The sequence below is a fragment of the Ixodes scapularis genome, unplaced genomic scaffold (genome assembly GCF_016920785.2).
Source record: "Ixodes scapularis isolate PalLabHiFi unplaced genomic scaffold, ASM1692078v2 PGA_scaffold8__174_contigs__length_109621045, whole genome shotgun sequence".
Taxonomy (NCBI): Eukaryota; Metazoa; Arthropoda; class Arachnida; order Ixodida; family Ixodidae; genus Ixodes; species Ixodes scapularis.
The window spans coordinates 80,802,872-80,820,883 of record NW_024609883.1 but is presented as its reverse complement, the minus strand read 5'-3'; the positions used below and the strand labels follow the sequence as shown (position 1 = coordinate 80,820,883).

General features: G+C 46.5%; 3 protein-coding genes and 1 non-coding gene across 4 annotated transcripts in view; 2 read left to right on the top strand and 2 right to left on the bottom strand.

The window, feature by feature from the left end:
- LOC8034885 (gamma-tubulin complex component 6) overlaps positions 1-1,031 on the bottom strand; it is a 47,446-nt gene extending 46,415 nt beyond the window's left edge. The window contains exons 1-2 of the mRNA XM_040212460.3: positions 883-1,031; positions 770-809 (exon numbers count right to left, since the gene is read on the bottom strand). The gene's annotated coding sequence lies outside the window, so the exon portion shown is untranslated. The remainder of the gene's footprint in view (positions 1-769; positions 810-882) is intronic.
- A 1,300-nt stretch (positions 1,032-2,331) lies between these two features.
- Positions 2,332-9,556, bottom strand: LOC120841560. Its single transcript, XM_040501673.1, has 5 exons — positions 8,464-9,556; positions 5,323-5,463; positions 4,293-4,408; positions 3,573-3,628; positions 2,332-2,419 (listed from the first exon to the last, which is right to left on the bottom strand). The coding sequence occupies exons 1-5, from the start codon at positions 8,636-8,638 to the stop codon at positions 2,332-2,334; spliced, it is 576 nt and encodes a 191-aa protein (XP_040357607.1). The 5' UTR covers positions 8,639-9,556.
- A 228-nt stretch (positions 9,557-9,784) lies between these two features.
- LOC8034884 lies at positions 9,785-14,111 on the top strand. The gene is made up of 3 exons (XR_006076718.1): positions 9,785-9,869; positions 11,654-11,750; positions 13,993-14,111. It is a non-coding gene; the product is annotated as an uncharacterized LOC8034884 (transcript).
- Positions 14,112-16,128: 2,017 nt separating this feature from the next.
- Positions 16,129-17,628, top strand: LOC121832946 (oocyte zinc finger protein XlCOF15-like). The gene is made up of 2 exons (XM_042287040.1): positions 16,129-16,168; positions 16,284-17,628. The coding sequence occupies exons 1-2, from the start codon at positions 16,129-16,131 to the stop codon at positions 17,069-17,071; spliced, it is 828 nt and encodes a 275-aa protein (XP_042142974.1). The 3' UTR covers positions 17,072-17,628.
- The last annotated feature ends 384 nt before the right edge of the window (positions 17,629-18,012 follow it).

The window sequence follows — 18,012 nt, the reverse complement described above, 5'->3', positions numbered from 1 at the left end:
GTTTGTCTGCATTAAAATTCCCTCTCGTGCCCCAGTTGAATGTGACTCCGACTGTATGAATCTTATCTTGCACACACGCATACATATGTACACATGCAAGCACGTGCGAGGCAGAAAAAAGAAAAGTGGAACAAAAAAAAGAGTCCGAGCTCATCGGTCTTTTCCACTTGTTCATGCAATTCAATTGCCTTAACAAACTTGCCAGATCTGTAGCCTTATAAGAGAAAGATAATTCCGATCTCATTAGTAACTACATTTGGAGCAAACAGTTCCGCGAGGTCCCAATGCAGACTGAAGTAACGGATATGCATGTTGGGAATAGCTGAGCCAATGCATAGATTATTTAGTTCCATTTTCCATTTCATTCTCAGTTAATGATGGCGCACAGAATGAAACACCATCCTTAGTACCTGCTTCACATGAAGCGCTGAAGAATGCAGTGTAACTGAAGCCTCAAATGAGATGCAACAGGCGGTAGAAGTCATCTAGGATGCTTTGAGAAGTTAGAGCAGTATATGTCATTAGGCCTGGAACATATGCTGTAAAAACAAACTAAGTAGAAACTTCAGTTATAGTTGACAGGATGCAGTAGAAATGACAAACAAAACAGACAAATAGCCACGAGAAAAAGACAAGTTCATCACGATGGTGCCACGTTTTTTTGTTTGTATTGTCTCGTTGGCATCACCTCTGTGCTGCTCATTTCCATTGCAATAAACAGAAGACTTCAACAATGTCTTATTCACATGCCCCTGATCAGGCTCCTTACCTTCGTCGACCTCGCTTCGTTGAAACGTCTGCTGACGACCCTGTAACGGGACGCCAGACGAAACGGCTCAGGTCGCTGACCTCAAATCGGCCAACAGTCAATTAAATGCTTACGTGTTCCGCGTGAGCGCGTTGAGGGGCGCAATCCTCGGAAGCGAGCCAGCAAAGCTCCTCCCGTTTTCCGACGTCCCGCCGACTGCCCTCCGCCGTCCAAACGATCCGAAGAGGGGGTTGCCATTCAGGTCAAAGCCCGGCTGTGCTGCACAAAGCTGGAGCCAGAGGAGATCGAGAAGAGTGTTGAAAACGACGATCGGTGCCGCTAGAGACACTAGACGAGCTATGCTTAACTAGCGTCGGCGCTCTGTTCCCTGGTTGTTTCGTGGGTGCCGCCATTTTGTTGTGCAAAGCAGATGCACTTGGCGGTGGTAACGGCTTGAAAGTGCTACTTCTTTAGATATGGTAAAGAAAGCTCGGGCGACATCATCTTTCTTTGTCGTGGATAGTTTTAAGATTTCTGGAAGATGAAAAAACGCTTCCTGCAACTTGAGATGAAGCTTCGGATAACCAGCTACAATGATTTTGAGCGAGGGTCGTTACCTTTACAGCCGCCGACCAAGCTACGTTTCAAAGTATTGACACTTTGTTACGCCAAAGCGGAGCATGTCAACCGTAAACACAAAAGTGTTACAAGCTAGCATCCTCTATCTATGTCACTGAACCGAGGGTGCTATCGCTTAAGTAGAGATTCTCTGTTCCTTGATAACAGTTAGTTGAACTGAACTGAAAACCTCTCTTCTGACTAGATGTCGATACTAGTCAGCAATGAAATTCGATTGTGCGGTACTAGCAACAACCAACGGGCATGTGAAAAAATGTAATTAACGTTAAAAAAAGTGAAAGCCGTTTACAACTCCCTGTAACACCGAATTAGAGCGCAGCTCTTGAGGAGGAGGAGGGAAGGGTACTGGGGAGGGGGGGGGGTCAACTGACCGGAGGGGAGGCTCACGTGACCTTGGGGGGTCACGTGACGATGACAATGCCGATGATGTCATCAGTGACGATGACGATGCGGATGTCGGTGACGTCATCTGTGATGATGACGATGACGATGCGGATGCCGGTGACGACATCAGTGATGATGACAATGACGATGCGGATGCCGGTGACGTCATCAGTGACGTCACTGATGACGTCATCAGTGATGATGACGATGACGATGCGGATGCCGGTGACGTCATCGGTGATGATGACGATGCGGATGCCGGTGACGTTATCAGTGACGATGACGTCATCGGGGGGGGGGGGGGGGGTGACGTGACCTCGGCGAAGGGGTCACGTGACCTCGGGGGTCACATGACCTGTCACGTGACCTCGGAGGGGTCACGTCTTGGGGTGGCCTTGGGAGGGTCACGTGACCCTGGGGGGGGGGGGGGGGGGGGGTCACCTGACCTGGGGGTCACGTGACCTTGGGGTGACCTTGTGGGTCACATGACCTTGGGTTGACCTTGGTTACGCCGACGGCGACGCCGCTCATGCCGGAAACAGGCACCTAAGAGCTGCGCTCTAAAAATAAAAAGATATACTCACTGCAGGAAAAAACGATGCCTTAGACGTAGCGTTGCTCAGGTCGTCAATGCGCTCGAAAAGCTCGCTGCACACCAAAAAGAGAATGTAAGCAAATGGAAGAGCCAGGCAGCCAGCACTTCCACAAGCAAAACATAAAGGGAAGCTGCAAAACAAACAAAATGGTACACACTCTATTTTGTAATGTCTAATGCATATGTTCATTAATTAACAAAAAAGAAAAGAAACTACCACAAAAAGTGTGCTGCAATTGACGGCAGTAGCTGCTGCATTGAGAAAACGCATGTTGAAGATTTGCCTTCGGACAGTGTGCTGTACAACATTTGGAGTGGATTCTTCGCTTTCAGTGGGATGGATGCAGGAGACACGTGTGAGGAGATGCGTGCTTTGGTGGAGCGATCGTGCAAGATGCTGCATGCGTTAAAAAAGGACACAGAGATGCATTTCTTTTTTGTTGCCTGAAACGCTTTTTTAGAACGCGGGCGCCCGTGACTGTGCCTGCAGTGGAAGAGGCGAAGGTATGTACGCGAGCTGTTCGGTAGAGCCGTGGAGAGCACACGTGAATGGAACCTGGGCGGCGACAGTGGGGAGGCGAGGGAGTGCGTCCGCACAAAGCAAGCGCGTTGGTATTTCGCGACGGCGGCTGCCAGAGGTTGAGGGGAGGGAGATTGTCGTCCGAGAACACTCAGATGTGGCAGGAACAATGGGGAAGTTAAGAGTGCCCTCCCCGTGATCATGCGGGTTTTCCGGAACAGCAGTGGCCTACAGGGGAGAAAGGGAGCGAGAAGGAGCCTTGCCTTGTGCGAGGAGCGACGGGGAGAGGGAGAGCGGTGCCTCTGCTGTCGAGTGGAGTTCTGCGTTTGCGCACGAGCATTTTTTGTCGAGAAGGGATACTAACAGCTACAGCCGTAAAAAAGCTTGGGTTGAGAAAAATGCTGCGGAATGTCCGAGAGGATTATACTCTTTTTCACAATCTGAATAAACTCGTTCTGCAAAAACAAACTGACATCAGTCGAGGCCTTTGGCTGACCAAAGGTCATAAGAACCGACCCTGACCTTCAATCACGCGCGCCTCGTGTAGGAACCCCTTCGAGGTCATAGCTCGTGGGGAGTGATTTAATCTCCAACAATTTTGCAATCAACTGCAAGCCAGTCTTGGAAAGTGCAGTAAACGAGCATGACAGGGCAACAAAACTGACAAACCAAGAAAGCGGCCCTACCTCGAGTAGTCTTTGAATGCAGGAACTCCTGGAACCAAACACACGGAGTGTCGTGCCTGCGGAAGAAAGGCAAAGTCATACGAAATGATATCCACATAGAACATATAGCTCCCCAAATTAATAAGAAATGCTTTCACAACACTGTAGTAAGAACTATAACTGTCTGTTTAATTTCTATTTTTAAACCAGTCAAAAGATGTTAGTTATCTTTGCGCTATTGTTTTGTTGTTGTTGCAGCTCGTTTTGCCGAGAAGACAGGAGACCTTATCAAGCAGACAACTGTTGGCATTTTGTCTGCCTCCCGGCATCTTTTCATTTCATTTCATTTATTTGTAGCTCACAAGCACCCCAAGGGGGCATACATGAGGGGGGAAATTCAACAGTATACAAGGAAAACAGAACAGCGAAAATATGAACACATGTCATGCAAAAATAACAATATAATGAAAGCACGTGGAAAACATACATTTCAATTTACGCAGTATTGAGAACACACACTTTTAAATTCGTCGACATTTACTAAAGACACAATGTTGGCTGGAAGTTTGTTCCAGTCGGAAATTGCCAACTGTAAAGGTGATGTCTGGAAAAGTTTAGTATGTGATGTTTGTAATAGTATCTTGTATAGGTGCAAATAAAATTATTGATTGATTGATCAATGTTAAATCGCTCTAAAACTGGACTATTCTGATCCCCTCAGGATCAACTCGGATCCTTCACCTGATAGCTTGGTTCCATGATCGAGGGAAGCTCGAAGAGACGTCTCCCCTTGCTTGGCTTCGCAGGTCTGGTCTCGGACAGGCAGAGCAAAAACTCCAGGCAGGCTTGGACGCCGTCTGACAAGACATCAAGAGGGGCTTACGACATGTTAAGGCAAATACTGTCACAAAAGACAAACAGGTGCCAGGTGAATTAAACTGCTAGGTGTATTAACGACAGATTCTGTGGCTAAGAATGACAATAAATTTTCATAATTAGCTTAACATGTTTCTCTTTGTGTTGACTCTGGTATTGCTAAGAATGAAACTAAAGGCCTTGATCAGGAAAATGACTGCTACTATAAATGTATGTTGAATAGGGTCCTCCTGAAGTATGTTGTTGTTTTTTCCTTTCCCTTTGTGCCTGGTAACCATGGCAGCCTAGTTGGTTTCTGTTTATGTGGTTGTGTCTTTGTGTTAATGCTCCTGGTTGTCACTGTTTTTCTATTGGTACAATCTAAGCTCATTTTAACAGACCTTGATTTTGACCAACATTTCGGTTTGTTGTGAAAGGAGTATATATGTTGTATGCAGATATGAAGTTGAGTCAGTGGTATGTAGAGGAAAACCAACCGAACTTCGCAAATCGGTATGTTATATCCAAATGTCTGTTGTAACCAGGTATGTTGTAATGAGCTTAGACTGTAGTTCCTAGTCCCTCAGATTCTTTTGTTGTGTTAGCTTTAGGTATGTGCCTTGGATGGCTGTGGGCCCATTTAAGGATGTCTTGGTGCAATCAAATTTGAGCTAAGTTTGGAGTTTGGTGTTTGTTCATACCTTCTTCACCTTGCTCCAGGGTTACTGTCAGTTTTAATCCAGCTTACCTGCACTCTCACTTTAGCTTCTAAGATCACGACTCCCTACGGGAGGAGTTCCAGCGTCCATTGGGTACCACCTCAGAAAGTGGCAGCGAGCTAAGCAGAAAACTAATGTTGCAGTCCACAAAACAACATGGATGTCTAATGAAAGAAGGGAAGGCGGGAATTGCATACCGGAGCAGCGTCCGCTGGTGCCCCTGAGCTTGGACAGGCACGCCCTGAGTCGGAGTGCATCCTGGTGCCTTGACTTGAGCTGCATCTCTATGGCCTTGGCCACGACGCGATCCTCCACCGGAACGTCCCATGGCTTCCCGCCTGCAAACGAACATGAAGGGTCATTGTGCAATGTGCATAAGCATTTTATCGCTACGTTTGTATTTTCCCAACCTCCGGCACTTTAAGTACAAGACACATGTACTTACACAAGCTCTTCCGCCTGGAAATCAACAGATGTAATTTGGGGGTTTACAAACTAAAACACCGAAGGGCATCTGGCATGCCCCAGTGGAACACTGAGATTCGGTTTAGACCACCCACCATAAAATACTGGACGAGCGCCACACACAAAAGGTAAAGATAGTCGAGAAAAAATTAGGATGGGCACTTGTTACGTCCAACAGTGGAAAAGTAGAAAGGGGGTAGGCCCTTGTTTGATCCGAACGAATCGCATAGAAACGGGGTCTGGTAAAACCTTTTATTTTTAAAACAACCACGGCACTCTCGCCAAGCTTGCTTTAAGCCGGCCCTGCCATGTCAAACTTGGCATGTCCTTTGCCTATACTGTAAAACCTTTTATTTTCGCGGCCCCCATTTTTCGCAAATCAGTCACAGAGGACATAATCGCAGCCACTAAATTTCGCAAATTCCAGATGCCTGCATTGAAACTCTTAAGGACAGAAATTTCCGTGTGCCCTTAAATTTCACAAATTTTTCAATTCACGAAAATTAAGGGCTCATGAACTTTAAGGGTTTTACAGAATTTGAAATGTTTGAAAAGTAGGTGGTGGGCGCTCATTGTGACATGGGTGCATGCTCAGTATTTTACGGTAAATATCTTTAAAGAAACACTGACACTCCCCTAAAACTTTCTTGTTTTTTTGTTTTTTTTTCTGTCAGGCAATTTAATGTAGTGTCAGGAGATTATCCAATTAGGTCATACTTTTCTGCGGTCACATATATCTTTTAATAAATTAAAAAACTCAACTGCTCGAAACCGAAACCAAAACACGAGCAAGGAAGCTCATGGCCAGAAGTCATGTAGCTACACCCACCGCCATTTTTTTTTTTTTTCTTCCTCCGCTTTTTTGGTTTTTGAGGCAGACGACGACGACGACAACGAACTTGCGTGAACCGTTTGTCGTGCGATTGTTTCAAACTCATATCCCTTCCACTCGATGTTCTGTGCTTTAAAATCGACTGGCCGGTACCACGAACGACAGTTCCGAAGTAGCAGCCCCACGTCCATCACAACGTCGCTCCGTTGCCACATTGAGAATGACGTGTACAGTGGCCCAAGTTTTTAATAATATCACGCGAGCGTCGATTGCTGGGCCGGCCAGCGCTATGCCGCGAAAGGGTGTGGTGATACGGGAGAGATTAGGCGCGTGCGCACGAAGATCTTTCCGGTGCGAGCGTCATCTGCTAGGCCATTCCGTTGACAGCGCGCAGCCCCTACTAATAGCAAAAGGGCGCACGGTGCTGATTGGCATAATTGTTTATCCAATGCCCACTTACCCCTCTTTCTCCATGTTTCTCTTATCTGTTGGTAGAGAAAAATGTCTGAAAAGCGAGCGCTGGTGTGATACTCGCCTTCTGTGGCATAAACAGTGGCGCAATGTCGATAGCTTTATTCTGCCATCTGGTTGTGTTGTTTCATGTTTGAATTTGCAGCCACTTGCTATTTTGTGTGCCTAAAAAAAAGCGATTGATAAGCAAGAGCTGTTCAGATCTAGGCAGTTAGCTTTGCCAGCAGATAAAAAGCAGGGGTTGTGTGCGGTAAACAATAAAGCCTAGCAGAAAATGCTCGCACCGGAAAGATCTTTGTGCGCACGCGCATAATCTCTCCCGTATCACTGCACCCCTCCGTGGCATGCCCAGCACGGCACTGGCCAGCCCGGCAGTCGACGCTCGTGTGATATCATTAAAAACTTGGGCCACTGTACATGCACTACCTGTAATCTGTGCAACATTCTTTCTTCTTTTTTTTTTTTCGATCAACGTATTTGCAGCTTTTTGGAGGTCACAAAAAAGGGGGGTTCATACCGTTTTCTCTTTTTAATATTGAATGTGCGTCTTAGTTAAGCTACGACTTTGAATATATTTGACACATAGTTTGAACACCACTTGACCATGGAAACGAGACTGAGCGCGACTGAAACCGGCCAATTCTCGACTGGCTGTTTTTGGGCGTAAAGAAAATAAATTTCAGCCACAAGTAATGTTCTCGGTAGTTGGACCCTTATAGGTCAAGTTAAAATAGAAACCTCGGCGAGTGTTAATGCCCTGTCTCTTTAAGGCCGGTTCTCACATGCAGCGAAGCGCTGATGTAGCGCTCCTCACGTGCCGTCAGCTACTTATCGTTTGCCAAGAGCAACAGGTTTGACGGTGCGATACAAAGCTGGTGAACGCTCCCGTACAAAGCTGATGAACGCTCCCGTAAGCACGTGCTTAACGCGAGGTAAGCGCTATGCTTGTAGCGCTCCGCTGCATGTGTGAACAGGCCTTTAAGGTGTCAGAGTTTCAGTTGCACAATTCCTGCCCCACAATCCAACAGTGGGCTCTGCGGCCTTGACTTCAAAGGTGTGCCTTCACAGCCCTGGCAAGTTTTCTCATCAGATAACTGAGGTAGATTCCGAAGTGGTCACGCTAGTCGTCATTGTATTACCGCTTTCAGAAGAAACAAAGCATAGCGAGCTAAGACCTCACGTTTGCAGCTTTCTTAGAAGGACGAGTTAGACAAGGAAGGCAGCTTACAGGCTGCAATTTTGCAGTGGTTCAGAGATACTATCCCTAGGGCAGATATTCCATTTCAAAAACCCAATGAAGGGAGGTTGCTCGTGCAGGTACATACGTGATAAGATGCTTAGCATTCAGGAATGGTGAGCTCAATATACGTGCAGCATGCTTAAAGTGGTGTCTTGACCGTTGCCTGTTCGTATGAGGCAACCTTCTGTGCAGCCTCTTATTTAGAGAATCTGCACAGCTTACTCATCTTTGTACTCTTTTCGCCTCAAACCTCATTTTGAAGTTATAGCTTGCTGAGAAGGCGGGTAATAAGACTTTTCGTGGACGCTCAGAGAAACATTCAGCACTCACCACACACTTGCTGATGCTGTTCGCCCACTTTCAGCAGTATTGAGAATGCCGTCTTACGGAGTTCCTTCACTGAAACGTTCCCCAACCTAGTGCCACCAGGATCGGCATCCCTCGCTAGAATAACACACAGCTTCGTTATCAAGCACTGCACGTCATCGTCCGAGTCCCAATCCATGTCCCCTGCAGTGTAAATGTAAACACTCAAGGGGAAAACAAAATGTAGCTAGTCTAGTTGTAGTTACATGTCTTTGAGTGGAAACGGTCAATCTGTCATGGCTTACTCTTCGTGAAGTTCACCAGTACACACGACTCCCTTTTCATGAAATTGCCGAACAGACATGCGTTGTTCTTCGCGAGGTTGAAAGCCACAACACAAGTACTCTTTGTGACAATCACACGTAGTGCCGACTTCCTCTCAGTTACGAAGTTCACAAGCAGTCCCGACTTCCCCTACGTGAAGCTTGCATATAGTAATGACTTTCTCTCCGTTGTGAAGTTCACAAGTAGTTACGACTTCCAACTTCGAGGCCACTATAGTCACGACCTGCCCTTCAAGAGGTTCACACGTAGTCACGACTAAAGGGGTGCCTTCGTGAAGTTTAGTCACGAAACGCGACAAATACTGTTGGTAAACTCGCGGAAAACCAACGAGTAGCCACTAGCAAACATCACCGCAGAGCAGCGTTCGCCGGGGCTGGTCCGTCCTAGTTGTAGTACCGGTAGTACGTTTCCCGTCGATCGTGATCCAAGGCGGCCAAGGCCACATTTCGATGCAGCACGTGCACTGACCAAGCGCGACATCGGCCCCGCAAAGCGCCACTGACCCCGCCACCTACATCGAACTGTATCGATTTTTCACGCACGGATGACGATAACTGCGGTCTTTCCGTTGTTTTCCGACGTCGGCTCTGCGATCAATCAAAGATAAGAAGCGGTTATCGTGCAGGTATTGCGTTCCGTCATTACCTCAGTACACATAAAAACATATTATTAAGGAGAAGACAAGGCGCGCTGCTGAGTTTGGAAAATTCTATGACCCGAAACGCGAAGACGGACAAAAATTTAAGTTGGCGCCATATTGGACGCTGGTGAAGGTTGCTGACCGGATGGGTTGGCTCTTCAGCCGTTTCAGCGGTTTCAGTCACTTCAACTTCAGGCTTTTCAAATATAAACTAAAACAATATTTTATAAGATGTATTATTATACAATAATAACATGTTTTTAAAATAAGAAGAACAATATTTGTCCTTTGATGTGTCTGGTCGACTAGTTCTGGTTAGTTTTGGTTACGTTTTGAAGGATGCATGTCAGATATCAATCCAATCCACAACGTTCTCAGCGATGGCGGCGGTGCGCGGAAGCCGCGGAATCCCCCCCACCCGAATTCTCTGAAAGCTGGTGACCTCGTAAGTTCGAATGCACTGTTAACAGATCCGCTGGTTTGTTCTTGATGGACGAATATTGTTCCCACGAGCAACATTCGTCTTCGCTCCTTCCACGGCGCCTCTTCTAAGGCCCTGTGAATGTTGATTTGCGCATGATATGTGAACAGTGAAATTAAGAAATTGATACTAAAAATATATTCTAGCCACATTTATTAGATGCGTACGCCAAATTTTATGCAGACTGCAAGAAAAAAGGAAGCGTACAATGTATACAAAATAAAGCTAGAGTGAGGCAGCTTGGGTTATCTTTAGGGGAACTCTGCACTTGCACTGCTGTAGGACTGAATAAAGATGCTGAAAGGTTCTATTCATTTTTGCTCCCATGGGGAGCCGAGCTGCTCTTCCTCCTCCTTGCCCATGTAATGATAATAATAACCATAATATTTATTTCAGACGTGCAGGGTGTTTTTGAGCGCTATTCAGCCATAAAAAAAAAAAAAAAAAAAAATCTATATATAAATTAAGAAGCAGTGCATCAAAATTTACCACAGAGGTGTCTTGGAGGCACATTTATCCTACTCCAATTTCGTAATTGTGGGTTTCAGGAAAACAACTTAAGCCTAAAAATAATCTGCTTTTCTATCAATGCACAGGGAGGAAAACGGTAAAAATTATCCAGTTCATGCTGCTAGTCACGGGTGGTACCACACAGAGCCGTAAATGTAGAGAGTTTGGCCATTCGTTGGGAAGTATAGGAGACAAATGAGGAGGCACCATTGGCTGAAAGCGGGCTGGGCGTGTTCCAGGGCGTCTTCAGAAGTTTGAATGTGACCAACCAGAAGCCGGAAATAATACCCTGGCGGTGGTCGCGAGAAACAAACCTGATAACTGCATTGGAGTAACTCTCAATGGCTGAAAATATGGTACACGTGATGTTTCAATCACGGTAATCCAAAATGATGGTGGAAGAGTGCGATCAGCGGGACGATCGACATGATCCGCATGCCAAGCGCCCAGGGCTGGGAATCTGCCGTCCGAACGGTCACACTCTGTCCGCGCAAAACAGAGTTGCGCGGCGCATTCGTTTCTTACATCTTTCTGCATGATCATGATCAAAACAACACGTGCATCCTATTTTCAGCCACAAAGAGTTACTACACTTCACTCTTACGCGCTTATTAAAATCATATACGAACATAGACTTTTGATCAGAACTGTTTGCCGCTACCACCGCTAGGGGATTCTTTTTGGCTTTTGGTTGGTCAGGAGAGCATGCCAAGCCCTCTTTCCGACTCTGCCGCACGCCCTGACTCTGCCCGCGCCTCCCATTGACCAAACTCTCTACATATACGGCTCTGGTACCACACACACAGTTGGATCTGCTGAACCTCGTTTTGGGTGTTCATCTCGTGGTGAATTCCACTGGTAGATCCGAAGCAGTATCGAAAATTTGCGGGAGGCAAAAATCCACTTCATGGGATGTGCTCCAAATAGTCTGTCAACAGTCTGTGCTCTGCCAACTTTGTTACATCGCAATTCCTCCGCTGTTTGTCGATTTCGTAGCATTGTCGGTAACAATTGAGGCCTACTGCGCACCGTCATAGATCCTCGCCCATACCTGCGAGCTAAGGGCTAGTATTATTTTATGCTCTTCTTGCGCATGTATTTGCTCATCGCCCCGCCAGTCGCTGTTTTCTTCCGCAACCAACCTGGCGGACGTGCGCTTCAGCTCGACATTTGGCTTTGAGTGCCGGCCAAGGCACAAGCACACATACCCACTTTTAAAATGTGCTTTCTCTGCACAGGTGTTTGGGCGAGCACTGCGCAAGTGCTTGGGCGAGCGAAGGATTCTTCACAACTACGCTTTTGCACCCTGGTCTTTGCCAGTGCTGAAGCCAACTGGTGAGGCGAAACATGCTCATCACGCCCCACTGGATGGCGCTGTGCATTTGGTATATTGTCTAGTGACAAGCAGTAGATGGACTCACATTTTTGGAGTGACCAGCCGAAACGATCTGTCATTCAAAATGGCCGCCGCTCGATCTTGCCCGCGCTTCAACCTTTCAAGGCAATTGAGTTCTCCGATGACCCATCACTACCGTCGCTGTCTAGCTGCAGAAGCAACACACGACACGGGTCGCGCGCATCCACAGAATTCACGTCGCAAAGAAATGGAGAGGCAGAGGCTTGCGACCGCGTCTGAGCGGTTGGCCTCGCGCAGCGATCGCCTTTGGTGGAGCCCAGATTGTTGATAAGAATTCAGCAATCACAAAGAGGTGGCAAATCTTAACATGTATGGTCGTTGCCTAGTTTGTTCTTGCTTTATTGCACGAGAAAACGGCGGCGGCATGTGGTGTTGTGGCAAAATTAGTGAACACGTCTAACCTTGCGTCTGCTTCTTCCTTCAGCTTTTCTGTTGTTCCTTCTTTCGTTCTTCAGCTCGGGATCGATATCGGTGCTTATGATATGCCACACTCCAGTCCCGCCTCTGCACCCGCGATTTTTTTGTGAGATAGGAGCACTCAAAACGTCACAACCCTGTGCAAACAACCGACATGACTGAACTGCACCGGACTACCAAACAAGTCAGACTTGAAAGGTCCGGCTAGGTCCAGAGACCGCAACGCTCATGCGCACCGCCGAGTGAAAGGAACTGAAGTAGCGCGCTTCTGTCGACGTCTGCCGCGCTCCCTCCAAATTCAATGGTGCAACTTAGGCGGGGTTAGAAGCGCTCCACAGGTCGGGAACTGCCACAAACCTGCGAACGGGAGATGACCAACTTGAGCCGGATCTGCCAACGAAAGATGCTCACCCCAAAAGGTGTGCTCCAAATCTGCGGGCGGAATGCACTAGCAAAGAAGCTTTCACTTTTTTGCTTTAGATTCTGCCATCTACAAGTTCCTGCATCAACCATAGGTGTTTTTGTTTTTTTTTTTCTTTTTTCGTTTACTTTTTTGTGCCTAGGAAAAAGCAGGAATTTTTTACGCTTGTCTGAGACACTGCGGCAAAAGAAGACAGTCCTCCGATGTAGCCATCGGACCCTTTACAACAGTCAGCAGGCAAAATAAATAATAAATATATACATATTCACCTAAGGGTTTTACCTTTGCCTCTTTTCTCTACTTTCAATCTATTGGTCACTCATTTTCCTTTCTTTTCGGCCCTCGTCTAATAAATCAGTTACTCCTTTCGAAGGTCACACATGCTAATTATTAGAAAATATGAACCATTGCACAATGATGTAACAACTGGCACTGCAGAACACGCAAGCTTAAAACCGCATAATATGACAATGTAATGAAATTAATATCTTTGTGGTTTTCAGTTCATTGCTCAGCCTTTCCGTAGCTCGCAACAAAGGACGCTCTTTTGAAGAAGGTCAATTCTGTTTACCCATCCTCTGGGAGACTTGGGAAAGAGCAGTACTGTAAAATATTACTGCCACCACCGCCCAGTATCCTAACGTCTCTAGTACATCATATCTCAGCTGTTCCAAGGGGGTTAAACGTGCTATCGCATGTGTCGGAACATTCTAAGAAGTATTATAAGGTGAACCTTCGTAAAAGATTTACAGCATCTTTTTCGCGTCAAAACTAAACTATGAATCACCGAATGCTCTGTCTTTGCCCAAATGTAATGCTAGCGGTCTGGACCCAGTGCCAAAGTTTCAGAACTAACCTCTATCTTATTCAAAAAAAGATTTTCTGAAACTTTCTAAGGGAAGATGGAGCCCATTCCCGGTAGTTTGCCCCATTCGGCCCCATGTGTCTCTGGCTGTCCGCCACCATTTTCGTTAAAAATATTTGAGGAAATCGTTTATAACTTGTGAATGAGATAAGAGCTTGCTCTGAAACTTTGGCATCTGGTTCGAACCTCTACATTTGGGCGAACATCAGCGTTCGGCGATGCATATAAAGTAGTACATTTTTGCGGCTAAAAAGAATGCTAATCTTTTTTGGAGGACACACTGTACATCGTTTGGAAGGGAGCGGTGACCCCCTTTGTATTCTTCAGAGGCACGCGTTTTTCTACTAGAGCAGTGATTCTCATCCATTGATGTTTCGCGAACCCCCTGTAGGTCGACAGAGATCCACACTGTAGTAGAGGATGTGCTGATGTGTTGCGTTTTGTTATTTGACTTCAGGTGGCCGATTCGTTTGAGGTGTTGGCCCGATCGTGGATCGATGTCAGCATCTGGCCCCATGGAAGAACGGCTTGGGAATGACGGTCTGGCCTCGCTCACAGAGGCGGGAGGACAGCAGGGTAGGCACTGCTACACTCCGTCTCGGACTACAGCAACGGCTGAAGGCTGGTTTACAGGCTTGCAGCAACTTGCGACCGAGTGCCTTGGAAAACATATGCAAAGGAAAACTTTTTTTTTTATATATAAACAGACTGGATGGAAAAAGGATGTCATAAAATTAATTTACAACAATAGAAAGTTTTTGTAGAGCTATATTTATGGCGCGAAACAAATTTGTTTTTGGCACTCGTGGGATCTCACAGAAAAGTGGCGACTAGCAGTTGCATGACTGGCCACTATAGTCACGTGGTGCTTGCGCTCTTTTGTGAGCTTCCTATGGGCCCTAAAAGTTACTTATTAATCTTTGTATTTTTGCTGCACTTCTTTTTTTAACAAACTACAGTAAAACCTCGTTATAACAAAACGGGATATAACAAACTAATGGATATAACAAAGCAACCATAATTCCCCTTGCTTGCTAATAGTGGGAAGAAATGGACATTGGCTATAACAAACTAATGGTTATAACGAAATAATTACGACCGCTCCTTCAACTTTGTTATAACGAAGTTTTACTGTACTTTGATGTTTGAGCAACAACAAGTATAATGAAGTCGTCACTTTCATTTTGACTCGTTTGATAACAAACAAGGGCTTCACCATTTTCTGTTCAAAGGGGCGCGGTGTCGCATGTTTTAGTTTCTAACATGTCGGTTCCCCTGGAACGACACCACTGCTCAACGAAGCACTGGAAGCTCCCGAAAAAGTGCAAGCACCATGTGATTATAGTGGCCAGCCACGTGACTGCTAGTTGACACTTTTCCACGGGATCCTGCAGGCACCAAAAACAAATTCGTTTCACGCCGTAAATTCGTTTCACGCCGCTAAATATTTTTTTTTATCATGAATTTATTTAATGACATTCTTTTTTCATCCAGGCTGTTTAGCAGAAAAAAAAGGTTTTCTTTCCATATTTCCTTTAAAGGAACGCTGTAGTAGTCCTTGAATTTGAAAAGAAACTGAGAGGTGTAATGTAGGCACCTTAAAAATGTTACACTTTCAGTTCTCTTTCTTTTTAATTACTGGTAGGAGCGTCGTAATCGTCAATTAAAATTTCGGTGTAGCCCTGCCTGTGGCGGTGCACCGAGTGCAGAAGAATGCAAGAGCAGAAAGAAAAACTAGCAAAAGTGAATTTATCAGCGGGGTCAGATGGCCCTTGCTCCCCACTAAGCTGACACGGAGATGTTGACAATGACGTCACGACGCTTTGGACAGGTAACAGGCGGCAGAAAGGCTCGTCGCATGCGCCCTGCGGCAATCACTGCATGTATTGTTCGCAACAAAATACAAAAGGCTATAGAAGTCCGCTGCTAACAGATATTTTTTTTTGAAGTGCTTCAGCTTCTTTTTTTAGAACCTTTTGGGACCTCTTACGACAAGAGAACACTCTAGCGCCATCTGTCAGACGGCCGTGGAACACTACATTTCCATATACTCCCTCTTTTTTTAATGCAGCATTTTTTTCACCGTTGGCTCAAAAAACTTTTGGCAATGTTACAAACGACCATCTTTCGTAAACAGTATGTACACTTGATCGCGCAAATACCGCAAAACCTTTGCAATAGTGAAATGCAGTTCCAAGGCCACTTCAAAGATGGTGTCAGCGTGCCAGCGTGATCTCTCATAAGTGGTCTCAAACGGTCGCAGTGCAATCGATCACACTCAAGTGCACATCTGTGCACGAGCACGTAGCTTTCATAGGTGCTCCTGCTGCACAGGCATTCATAAAGGCGAGATGCACTCTAAGGCAAGGAGCTTGCGCCTAGGTCATTCATCATTGTTTTCAGTCGGTAGAGATAGAGTAATCTTTTTGTCCTGAATGTGATGTTATCGAATCGCTGTCAATCCAGTATGCATAAGTGTGGCGGCAGCACATCTTTTGCCCGTGAAAACCAGGCCACTTCTAAAGTTACTGTCCATTTTGGACGGTAACCTTGGAAGTGGCCTGCTTTGCAGGGACTTAATATATGCTGCCTTATGCACACTAAATTGACAGCGATTGTCAACATAGCCCTATGTGACCTTTTAGTCTATTTATTTTGTTTTTTATTGGAATCATCTAAAACTTTGTTGACAAGAACGATGAAGGTAGGATGACTACAAAGTGATCCTCCGTGTTTCTTTTTCTCCAGCCGCAGAGAAACAATTGCAAATTACGGCGGCTCCACTGCCCCAGACCCGAGAGAACCACGAAATCGAATTCTCCAATGCCCTCGAGATCAACCCCACGCTTCGAAAAACGACGGAAAGCGTTGAACTGTCGGACAAACTGCCCGAAAGCCAAGCGGGCCCCGCTGAAACTTCGAAATCCGCCACGTCATTCAAATGCAACCCATGCACGAGGGTCTTCAGATCCAAGGCGTCGTTTGCGGCACACATGCAGAAACATGACTCTGAGAAGTCCTACGAGTGCAGGTTCTGCCTGGAACTCTTCCCCACGCAAGACCTCTGGGCAAATCACGTCAGCATTCACAAGGACAAGAAACGTTATGAGTGCCGGCTCTGCTGCGAGACCTTCTCGAGCAAGCCCCAGTTGGTGAGGCATGGGCGAACGCACTCAAAGGACAGGCCGTTCCCGTGCCTGGACTGTCCAAGCGTCTTCGGCGACCTGCTCAGCCTCCGGGTTCACCAGCGGTGCCACGCCGTCGCGAAGCCGTACAAGTGCCAGCACTGCGAGGCAGCGTTCACCGCGAGGCAGAACTTGGATGCACACTTGCGGTTCCACCGCGCGGGAATGGTTTACACGTGCGGGAAGTGCGGGCTCACGTTTTCCGACTGGACCAGTTTCGCAGTTCACGAGCGGTCCCATGCGACTCATGTGACGGAGACATTTGCGTGCGAACGGTGTGGTCGCAAGTACTTCCATAAGACGCGGCTCCTTCGGCACTTACAGAGCCACGAAGACAAGAAGCCATCATAGTTTGAAGCCTTACTCGGTGGAAAAACAGTTGACGGATTGTTTGGGAATGTAACCTTTGTTGTGTTTTCATACACATGCACCACATGTTTCAAATGTAAAAACACGGTTGCCAAACATATGCGCTGTCGGGTATGAATGATACGAAAACGGCAGTGCACGTGGCCTTCGATACATGCTGGGCTGCACGTGTTTTCTTACTTCGTCAGGGTCCTTGTTGTTTTTGGTGCTTTTATATTTTTTAACTTGTGGACTAACTTGCCCAGACTTTGCTGCCTGGAGGCCCCTTGGAACTGGTGAAACGGTGCAGCTTCATCGCTGCCTAGGGGCCTCCACAGTGGCGTAGGCAGAGGGGGGTGGTTTGGGGGGTCAAAGCCCCCCGAAATCATCACTTTATTATTTATTTTTGGTTAGTAAAGGAAGACAAATATTGAACGACTATCGCCGAGGGGCTTGGGGACGGCCGTGCCCGTACCCATGAATTTTACAGGACATCGACTACTGGTCATGGAAAACTCAACCTCCTTCTGAAAATAACTCCTGGCTACGCCACTGGGCCTCCACGTGCTTTGCGGCTTGCATTTCCCACCTACCCGATAGTACCCACGTAGCACCCAATGTTGTGCAAACATTCCCTTTGTGTTCTGAATGTTAAAGGAACGTTAAAACATTATTTAGGACGTTCTAGGAACGTTCGTATGCGAACATTCACCACAAGGTAAGCTGCTCAACATTCTAGGAACGTTTGTTGGCGAACATTCGTATGCCTAATGTTCTCAGAACATTCACCTTCGAATATTTATATGCGGAACATTCTTTGGACGTTCACTTGCGAACATTCCTAAAATTTTCGCAGGTGAAGCCAACTTTACGGAGCTCTCACGCAACCTGTGGTTCTAAACACCATCCACTATATGCCACTTTGTGCCAAAAATATGCAAATT